This window comes from Ailuropoda melanoleuca, chromosome 13 (assembly GCF_002007445.2).
Source record: "Ailuropoda melanoleuca isolate Jingjing chromosome 13, ASM200744v2, whole genome shotgun sequence".
NCBI classification, from domain to species: Eukaryota; Metazoa; Chordata; class Mammalia; order Carnivora; family Ursidae; genus Ailuropoda; species Ailuropoda melanoleuca.
Genome location: NC_048230.1, coordinates 20,649,522 through 20,659,227, shown reverse-complemented (window position 1 = coordinate 20,659,227; position 9,706 = coordinate 20,649,522). Strand labels below are relative to the sequence as shown.

The window sequence follows — 9,706 nt, the reverse complement described above, 5'->3', positions numbered from 1 at the left end:
GAGCAGAAGTGGGGGCCGGAGTTGGGGTCGTGGCCACAGCCTCCCACCTGCTTGGTTTTGCATTTGGCGCTTCTGACAAAACCCTCAAGGGCCTCAGCATCCTCCAGCTGAGAGTGGGAGGAGTTTTGGAGAGAGCAGGTCTCTCTGTTCCTCAGAGAGGCAGAGAGGGGCTATGCTTGGAGCCTGGATGGGCCCCTTCAGGGTGGCTGAGGGGCCAGCTGGAGCCCACAGAAAACAAAACCACCAAAGGCCAGCCCCCCCCCGGGGGGGGATGGTATTCCTGGCCCAGCGGAGATGGGCAGGAGTGGGGTGGGTGTTGAAGCCCCCCACCCCCCCTTTCCTGTTGAGGCAGGGGAAGGGTTAACTCACTGCAGGGTGGGAGTGGGCTACCAGCCCTGGCTCTGGATCCGTACCTCCTGGAGATAGGCAGCAGGCAGGCCTCCCACCTCTGAAGGTGCCTCCCGCCTGGCCAGCAGGAAGGGGTTAACCAGCCCTGCGCTTCCTCCTGTGTCCTGTTACTGCTGAGGCAGACCGGCCGGGCCAGACGAGCAACTTTCCTGCGAGTGCTGCCTGCCGGCTGGGCGGCCACAAGACCGGCAGGCAAGAGGCAGAGCTGCAGCCCGCTCTGGGGACCCTGCCGCCACCCTTCCAAGGGGTCTGCGCCTCCTGGGAGAGGGTGGGCATCTCCAGGACGAGGGTCCATGGTGGATGGCTCTGGGGACGCTCTCGAGGCTGTGCTGTGCCCCTGCCACGCGGGTCGGAAGGTCACTGCAGAAGCCGCTCGAGGTCCCGGGGCTGGGGCCAAGGGACCCTGCACCAGAGGTAAGCTGGCCCCTCCCTGGCCGCGGGGGTGCCTCTCATGGAAGGCTTGGCGCTTTGCCTTCCTCCCCGGTTCCAGGGAGAGGGACGAGGACAGGGCCACAGAGGATCCTGGAGGCGTCCTGCCTGCTGCCCCTCCCTCTCCCTCCCTGCGGGCCCCCAGGAAGCAGGACTCGGGCTGGCTCCCCACCCTGGGACCAGCATCTTTGGTGGCATTCTCCACAGACTTCCATCCTCCTCTGCCCACCCCTGCTCCTCAGCCCCTGTCGCACCTCCAGCCTTGGGGCAGCCCCCACCTCCTTCCCGGGGCTGACTTAAGCTTAGAGCTCCAGCTCACACCTGTCCCTCCACCGGCCAGAATTACTCCCACCCCCTCAGCTCCCCGCCCCGTGGCTCCCGCGGACCTGATGTGGGGCAGGGGCTGGGGCTGTCGTAGCTGAGGCTGGGAGGCGCTCCGGGCTGGTGGGGCACACACACACACTTTGGACAAACTCTTGCACGTGACTCAACATATCTAAGCTCCTTCCTTCTCCCCGAATCCGTGCTCTGGGGCTGCCCTCTACTTCCTTACCCCTGACAGTTTCCCCAGTCCTGAGGAAAGAACCCCCCTCACCCCTGTAAAGGGTTCCTTGGCACCCTATATAAAGGAGAGAGCTGAGACCTGTGCCCCAGGGCCTGCCCCCCCCAGCCGGCCCCTCCCCACTCTGCCCCATACCCTCCTGCCTCTGGCCCCCCCACCCCATCTCTGAATGAGCCTCTCAGGCTCTGCCTTCTCAGTGTCCTTCCCTCCACCTGCCAGGGTCTGGCTCAAGGTCACTGCAGTAATTCCATACCCGCCCGCCCAGGCCTGCCGCTGCCCCCACTGGCTGCTGGGTTTCTGTTTCACTCCCTTTTATTTCTGGGCATATTGTGTTCGATAAAACCCTGGGCTTGTAACACCGCTGGCAGGGCTCCCAGCTGCTCTCTCCCGCGTTCCTTCGTTCCTTCCTTTCCTCCTCCCTCCCTGCCGTGCACCCTGCCCCCTCTTCCTCCGCACCTTGTCCCTTCTAACTTTAGGAGAGGGAAGTCCAGGCACCTTCCTGAGGCTTCTGATCCCTCCCTTGCCCCAACTCTGGCAAAGGTGTGCAGAGAAAGCTCCTCCGATTCCCCCTCTAGAAGGAGAGTCCAGGCAGGGCTGCAGGCTCCGAGCTGCGAGCTGCAGGGCCCCTCCCAGGACCCCAGGCTGGGCTGCAGCGCCGGGGAAGCCAGGCTCTGGTAGGGCTGCTGGTGGAGCCAGGATGCCTGACTGGTTCTGCTGGTTTCTGCGGCCAGCACCGGGAGGGGCGTGCACTCAGGGCGGGCTGTGGGGCACAATTATTTCTCATCTTGACTCTTGCCACCCTCCAGCCCACTGGTTGGGGAGATAAAGACAGGTCTGAGTCACTAGTGAGGGGGAGGGCAAGAGTTAAACAAGCGTTGGCCGTGGCATCCCCACAGAAGGCCTGCCAGGCTGGACAGACAGACAGCAGGCAGAAGGTAGGCAGCCTTTCAGCCCACATTCCATCCGCCTGCTGTCCCACGGGATCCCCTCCTCTGGGCCCAAGCTCTCCCAGGCACCTGGGCCCTGAGGAAGCCTGCCAAGGCCTGCTGGCTGCTTTGAACTGAGCCCAGGGCTGGCAGGGCTGGGTGGAGGAAAGTCCGAATGGGGGAGGGCAGGACAGGCACTTCTGACTCCTGCTGAGACCCAGGGTAGAACTGAGAGGTGGTGGTGGTATTGGTGGGGTTCACAGGTGCTGTGGAGGCTCTGTGGGTCGGGCCTGTGTGTGTCTGTGTGTGCCTGCACCTGTACCAGAGGAACAGCTGTGGCAGGGGGATTCTGGTTTGGGTTTCTGGTAGGGCCCTGGGAGAACCTTTTTCTGTCTTGAACCTGGGTTTGCTTTCCCCAGATGGCCTAGTGCTGAAGCTGGGTGGGGAGGGCAGCAGGTGGACCCTGTTTCCCCCTCACCTGGGGTATCAGGGGTCTGCCCCACACCCAAGGCCTCAGGTTTGGGGTGCTCAGGCCAGCCTTGCCTTCAGGGAGCTTACATTCTGGCCGAGATGCAACTGAATAAAGCAATCAGATGAATTAATTACAAAACCAGTAACCCTGACAATAAGTATGGAATTCGTCTTCTAGAGACCTAGGTATTCGTCCCAGCTCTGCCGCCTGTACACCATGCCACTGTGGGCAGGCCACGTCCCCTCCCTGACTTCAGTGCTCTGGTGTGTACCACAGGGGTGACAGTGGCTAGGTCTCTTTGAGAGGCAGGCCCCCCCCTTCCTGCCCCATACTCCTCTCTGGGCTTCTGGACCAGCTCAAGTATTCCCTCTGAGCTACCCTTTCTCACCCTGCAGCTTCACCTTCCCTTCAGATCTCTGGCTGTCACCTCCACTGGGAAGTCCCCCCTGATTTTCCTAGCTTGGGTACTCCTGGGTATGCCCATGCTCGACTGAATCGTCTTTGCCCCTGCAGCTGGATGTGTGTGGGCCAGGACTTGTGCTCTGTGCCGGCACAGGGTTGGGCTCAGAGAAGAGCCCAGGGACTAGACGTTGGATGAATTAAGGTGCACAAACTAACACCATGAGAAAGGAAGAAAGTGGGGACCGAGGAGCTGGAAAGGACACGTCCTAAGCTAGATCCCGGCAGAAATGGGAGCCATAGCTAAGCAGGAGCAGGGCGGGCTGGCATTCCTGGGGTGACTTTCGTGTGTCTCTCTAAGGGCAAGAGCTGGCGGGGGGGGGGTGTCTGCTGGGGTAGCTCATGGCTCATGCCAGCTCTGTGACCCTCACTTCCCCGTCTGTGACCGGAGGTAATAACGATCTCGTCTTTGTAGTGCGACTGTGATGAGCAATGAGCGCGCGACGCTAGAAGTGCCTGCCGAATTCTATGTAAAATAAGAAAAATAAAAATAAGTGCCTGCCAGAGGCGGTTCCTGGCTGCGGGGACCCCTGGCCAGGCCTTCAGTCTGTGGCTGCGGGACCGTCGAGGCGGGCCACCACCCCTGAGTTCCATCCCTCTCTTCCTCAGACTCATGTGGAACCCGAGGACACAGCCGTCCTGCTGAGAGCACGGCGGCCCATCTCTGGAGACTGTGACCTCGAGACGGTGGCCCTCGGCCCTCCACCACCGGCTGGGGCGGGGGCCACCCATCGCCAGGTCCCCAGCCATGACGACGTCAGCGCTGCGGCGGCAGGTCAAGAACATTGTGCACAACTACTCGGAGGCAGAGATCAAAGTGCGCGAGGCCACCAGCAATGACCCGTGGGGCCCGCCCAGCTCGCTCATGTCGGAGATCGCCGACCTGACCTTCAACACAGTGGCCTTCGCCGAGGTCATGGGCATGCTGTGGCGGCGGCTCAACGACAGCGGCAAGAACTGGCGGCACGTGTACAAGGCGCTGACGTTGCTGGACTACCTTCTCAAGACGGGGTCCGAGCGGGTGGCCCACCAGTGCCGCGAGAACCTCTACACCATCCAGACGCTCAAGGACTTCCAGTACATCGACCGCGACGGCAAGGACCAGGGCGTCAACGTGCGCGAGAAGGTCAAGCAGGTGATGGCCTTGCTCAAGGACGAGAAGCACCTCCGGCAGGAGCGGACCCATGCCCTCAAGACGAAGGAACGCATGGCGCTGGAGGGCGCGGGCATCGGCAACGTGCAGCTGGGCCTCGGCCGCTCCCGCGGGTCCCCGTCCTCCTACAACTGTGAGTGTGAGCCCCGGGGGCGGGGGGTGCGGCCCGAGTTCCGAGGGATGTCACGAGCACTCAGGGAGATGAGGAAGGGAGCACTGGAAGACAGATGCCTGGCGTAGCAGGGCCCTGCCAGTGAGTGCAGAGTGTGGCGGGATGCTGCCTGCTGGTCAGGGAGCCACAGCCAGACTCTGCAGTCCGGGAGCAGGCCGCGTTCTTCACCTTTCCAGCTGAGTGATGTAGACAGCCGCCTCTCTGAATCTCTGCTTCCTCACCTGTGAAGTAGGGGGAATCTTATCTACTCCAGTGGCTGGATGTGAGAATTAAGTGAGACCAGGCCAGGAACGCCCTTGGGGCTGCGCCCAGCCACGTGGCACAGAGCACTCCATCAGTGGCGCTCTTCATGACCCCCTGCTCGAGGACACTGTCCTGGCTGCAGAGCTCTTCTTGACTCTCCTCCCTGCCCCACTGTGGGCTTCCTGGGTCTGAGGGGTCCTCAGGAGGGCCCTCCTTTCGTAAAGCCCTTGAAGGCATGCTGGGGGGTTTGAGAGCTGCGGCCTTGACTGACTGGAACCTTGAACCCTCCCCCCTCACCGGACCCCAGGCGGGATGGGACCCCACTGGAAGAGTGCAGGACCTGGACAAGGGGACCTGGCTTTGAGTCTTCCCTCAGGACCCCAGCCAGGCAACCCTGTAAAGGAGGGATTGGAATCTCTGATGGGGGTGGAACGGGAAACCTTACACAAAGTGCCAGGCACGCCGCCTGGTCCCCTTGAGCCCTCAATGGCCAGTTGTTTCCCTCCTCAGTTTCCCTCTCTGAGCCTTAGCTTCCTGCTGGGGAGGGGGAGGGGAGCGGCACGGGAGCCTCTGTGGTTACAGAAGCCACGAGAGCTGGTGATAGCCGGTGGTGGTCGTTGCAGCCTCCTCCTCATCCCCCCGCTACACCTCCGACTTGGAGCAGGCCCGGCCCCAGACGTCAGGAGAAGAGGAGCTGCAGCTGCAGCTGGCCCTGGCCATGAGCCGTGAGGAGGCTGAGAAGGTGAGGCCCTGGGGTAGCCGGGGAGGCCCCACAGCTGGGCTGGGGGTGGCATGTGGGGGGGGGCTAGAGGGAGGAAGGAAGTGTACCCAGATGCCCCACACCTTGACTCTTAGGCTCCTCTACTTTGGGCCCCAAGACCCCAGTACGGCTCCCAGGGACAGCACAGGGCCTGTCCTTGTCCCTGAGATTGTTCAGACAGGGACTACCTCCCTGCCTCCAGTCCCCTCTGGCTGGGGCTAGAAAGGTCAGGGAGTAGCTGGTGGGTTGAGGGTACTTGTGTGTCTTCTGGGCCTGCTGCGTTCCCATGGAAGGGAAGCAGTGAGTGTGCTGAGAGACACAGAGATAGGCTGACCCCACAATCCCTGCCATCAGCTGTCCTTTTGGGAGGACAGGGATACCCCCCCCCCCATATCATTCTCTCTGCCATCACCTCTGTGGATCCAGGTAGACTGGGCGGGAAGCAGCTGGCCTCACACAGCAGGGCTTGGGGGCACTCAGGGAACCCAGAAGAAAAGGATCAATCTTCTGGATTTTGAAACTGGTAGCAGATCCCAGCACGGGAAAGGCCACACCCACCTGGCTGCCTGGGGGCAGGCCGCTCACACCCACTCAGGGTGGGCAGTTCTCCCTCCATCCCCTTTCCTCTGCCGGGCTATGTTGCCCTCCTAGCCGGGAGTGGGAGCACTGGGCCCTGTTCACCCCTCTCTTCCTCCCTCCCAGCCGGTCCTCCCAGCCTCCCACAGGGATGAGGATCTGCAACTGCAGCTGGCTCTCCATCTGAGCCGGCAGGAGCATGAGAAGGTAGCGGGCCGAGCCTCCTGTGCAAGTGCAGGTGCTGGTGCAGGTGCAGGAGCTGGTGCCGGTGTAGGAGCTGGTGCAGATGTAGGGGCTGGTGCAGGTGCAGATGTAGGGGCTGGCGCAGGTGCTGGTGCAGGTGCTGGTGCTACACAGGCACTAACGAGGCTCCTCCCGCTTCACCCAGTGGTTCTGCTGTGCCTAACCTCTCTCTCACTGCACTCTTCGCACCTCCACCTCCAGTCCCCTCAAGTCCAGCCTGGGCTGCTCATGCTATCCTCACTCCTCTTGCCTTCTGCAGGAGGTGAGGTCCTGGCGGGTAGATGACTCCCCTGTGGCCAATGGCACTGGGGCCATGCCCCGCCGTTGGCAAGACAAAGAGCCGGAGAGAGAAGAGAGGAAGGAGGAGGATGAGAAGCTGAAAACCAGCCAGGTAGGGACGGGCTGCAGCGCATGGGCTGACCGAGCCTGCGACATGAACCGAGTTGATATTTGTAGAGTTTAGAACCATGGTTCATACATAGTAAGTGCTGTTTAAGCATTTATTCAATGAAAATGAGAGTGGAGGGGTGCGGTAGCCCCTAGTCCCAGATTGCACAGGCTGATGACTGAGCTGACAGCGAAGGGGGATGAAAAGAATCCTGATCTGAGGCCCCAGGATTCAGGTTCTGGATTGCTGCTACTCTGACTTGGGGCACATCACTGCTGGCCTCAGTTTCCCCCTTTTGTTGGACAGCTCCACCTCTGGTGGACTAGGGTTATGAGATACTGGAAGCAGCCGGCAGGGCCAGGCTCCGGCACACGGTACTGACAATATCTTGGGATCATGCACATACTTCCCAAGAACAGGGGAGTGGGTAGCTGCTGGGAACAAAGCCACCCTCCAAAGTGCTGCATGCTACCCTTAGGATGTCTCTGTCCCCTTTCTGCCCGTGCTCACAGTGGCTACTTTCTGACTTAGGAGGGCAGACTTGTCATCAAATTTGTCTTTTAGTACTGATAGGCTGGGAATCAGGACAACTGAGGAAGGGGTCAGGCAGGCCTGGGTTTATCCCAGCTCTGCCTCTCCCCAGCTGTGTGACTTCATACAAAGCATCTCCCCTCTCTGGGCCTCAACTGGCGCATCTGTAAAATGGGCACACCACTACCCACACTACCTTCTGCACAGGGTTGTTATGAAAATTTGGCACTAAATGGATGAGGAAACATTTTATAAACTGCAAAGCACTGTACAGAGGTGAGGGATCATTAGCAGATGTTTGTGAAATGAATAAAGGAGAGAATGAGCAGGACTGAGGGAGACAGGCCAGGGACCGCCCTTCCTCTGGTCTTTCCCACTTCTGAGCCATGGCTGCCTCTCCCACTCCACAGTCCTCCATCCTGGACTTGGCAGACATCTTCGCACCCACCCCGGCCCTGCCCTCCACTCACTGCTCCGCTGACCCATGGGACATCCCAGGTGGGTCCTCAGGGCTGCAAGAGGTTCCCAGGCTGGCCCTAGAAAGCCCCTTCCTTTCCAGCCGCTTGCTGGCACCCCCTCCCCATAGCTGAGGACCACTGGGCAAGTCAGTCAGCCCTCTGAGCCTCAGCTTTCCTCTGGGACACAGGGTTGTAGTGAGGGATGGGAGAGCACGTCTGAAGAGCCCAGCTCATGGAAAACTCAGAGATGTTCTCTCATTTCCCCTGGTCACCCTGGCTTTCCTGTCCCAGCCCTCCCCGAGTGGGAGGGTGACCAGAGCTGCCCAGGCCTGGTAGCCCAGGCTCCTGGCATAACTTGCTCAGTATGGGCTCCAGCTTGCGGGGTGGACCCTGAGGCAGCATCCCAGCTGTGAAATGGGACCCTTGGCCTCCCAACATGGTCTGGGTAACTGGGAAGGGCCCTGGACTGGGTGTAAAGGTGCGCCTGAGGTCATGTCTGTGCTCTTCCTGTTTTAGGTCTCAGGCCAAGCACAGAGCCCAGTGGCTCCTCCTGGGGGCCTTCTGCAGACCCCTGGTCTCCTGTTCCCTCAGGAAGTGCCCTGTCCAGAAGCCAGCCCTGGGACTTGCCCCCTATGCTCTCCTCCTCTGAGCCCTGGGGCCGGACCCCAGTGCTGCCTGCCAGACCCCCTTCCACAGACCTCTGGGCACAGAACTCCCCCCAGCACAAACTCCCCGACACTGGGGCTGACCCTTGGGGGGCCTCCATGGACACCGCCAGTGCACCTGGTAAGCAGAGGGCCAGAGGGTGTGGGTGAGGGGCTGGAGGACTTCTGGGTCCCCTCCCTCCAGTGCCAAGGAGCAACATACTGTCCGTGTTAAGAGGACTGCTTGCCTCAAAGGTGTCAAACCAGTGCCTGCCCGTTTTGCCAACCCACCTCCTCTCCCTCTTCCTCCTTGGCCAGCTCTAGGTGGTACCTCACCCTTTGACCCATTTGCCAAGCCTCCAGTATCCACAGAGACCAAGGAGGGGCCGGAGTGTGCCCAGGTCCTGCCCTCTGGGAAGCCCAGCAGTCCTGTGGGTAAGCAGGAGGATGCAAGGGACGATACAGCTCTGGGGAATGAGGGGCCCACCCAGAGGTGACCTCTGTTCTCTTCTTCCCACAGAGTGACCATTCCCTCTCCCTACCAATGAGTTCTGTCATCTCTGTTCTAGAACTGGACCTGTTTGGAGACCCCATCCCCAGTTTCAAGCAAAATGGCACCAAGGAGCCAGATGCCTTTGACCTAGGTGTACTGGGGGAAGCGCTAACCCAGCCTAGCAAGGAGGCCCGAGCATGCCGGACTCCAGAGTCTTTCCTGGGCCCTTCAGCCTCCTCTTTGGTCAACCTTGATTCATTAGTCAAGGCGCCCCAGGCCGCAAAGACCCGAAACCCCTTCCTGACAGGTAGGACACCCCTTGTCCCTGCCGGGTCTCAACACTGGGGGCTCCCTGCTCTCCCCATCACTCTTTTCAGAGCCCAGCCCCTGCCCTAAAAATCTTACTCTTCCCTATTTCTGAGACTCCAGATCTTGCCCCCTCCCCCCCGCCCCATTTAGGGCTGTGTCTCCTGGCGCTCTCCAAGCTCCCCACCCACTCTCATTCCGCAGGTCTCAGCGCTCCATCCCCCACCAACCCGTTCGGTGCGGGCGAGCAGGGCAGGCCGACCCTGAACCAGATGTGCACCGGGTCGCCGGCGCTGGGCTTGGCGGCCAGCGGGCCGGTCGGGGCGCCCTTGGGCTCCATGACCTACAGCGCCTCCCTGCCCCTCCCGCTCAGCAGCGTGCCGGCCGGCGTGACCCTCCCGGCCTCGGTCAGCGTCTTCCCGCAGGCGGGCGCCTTCACGCCGCCGCCCGCGAGCCTGCCGCAGCCGCGGCTGCCCACGTCCG

At 61.3% G+C, this 9,706-nt stretch overlaps 1 protein-coding gene across 2 annotated transcripts in view; it reads left to right on the top strand.

Moving 5' to 3' along the window:
• The first annotated feature begins 387 nt into the window (after nucleotides 1-387).
• The window catches only part of EPN3 (epsin 3), a 13,089-nt gene continuing 3,770 nt past the window's right edge, over nucleotides 388-9,706 (top strand). Inside the window, exons 1-10 of one of the 2 annotated variants that reach the window (XM_034640834.1) lie at nucleotides 388-822; nucleotides 3,866-4,542; nucleotides 5,448-5,566; nucleotides 6,287-6,367; nucleotides 6,663-6,794; nucleotides 7,733-7,820; nucleotides 8,297-8,566; nucleotides 8,743-8,859; nucleotides 8,994-9,224; nucleotides 9,428-9,677. In XM_034640834.1, coding sequence (XP_034496725.1) covers nucleotides 4,005-4,542; nucleotides 5,448-5,566; nucleotides 6,287-6,367; nucleotides 6,663-6,794; nucleotides 7,733-7,820; nucleotides 8,297-8,566; nucleotides 8,743-8,859; nucleotides 8,994-9,224; nucleotides 9,428-9,677 — 1,826 coding nt within the window. In that variant the 5' untranslated portion in view covers nucleotides 388-822; nucleotides 3,866-4,004. Of the gene's footprint in view, nucleotides 823-2,257; nucleotides 2,335-3,865; nucleotides 4,543-5,447; nucleotides 5,567-6,286; nucleotides 6,368-6,662; nucleotides 6,795-7,732; nucleotides 7,821-8,296; nucleotides 8,567-8,742; nucleotides 8,860-8,993; nucleotides 9,225-9,427; nucleotides 9,678-9,706 lie in introns of those variants that run through there. The other variant, XM_034640835.1, reaches the window with a different exon arrangement.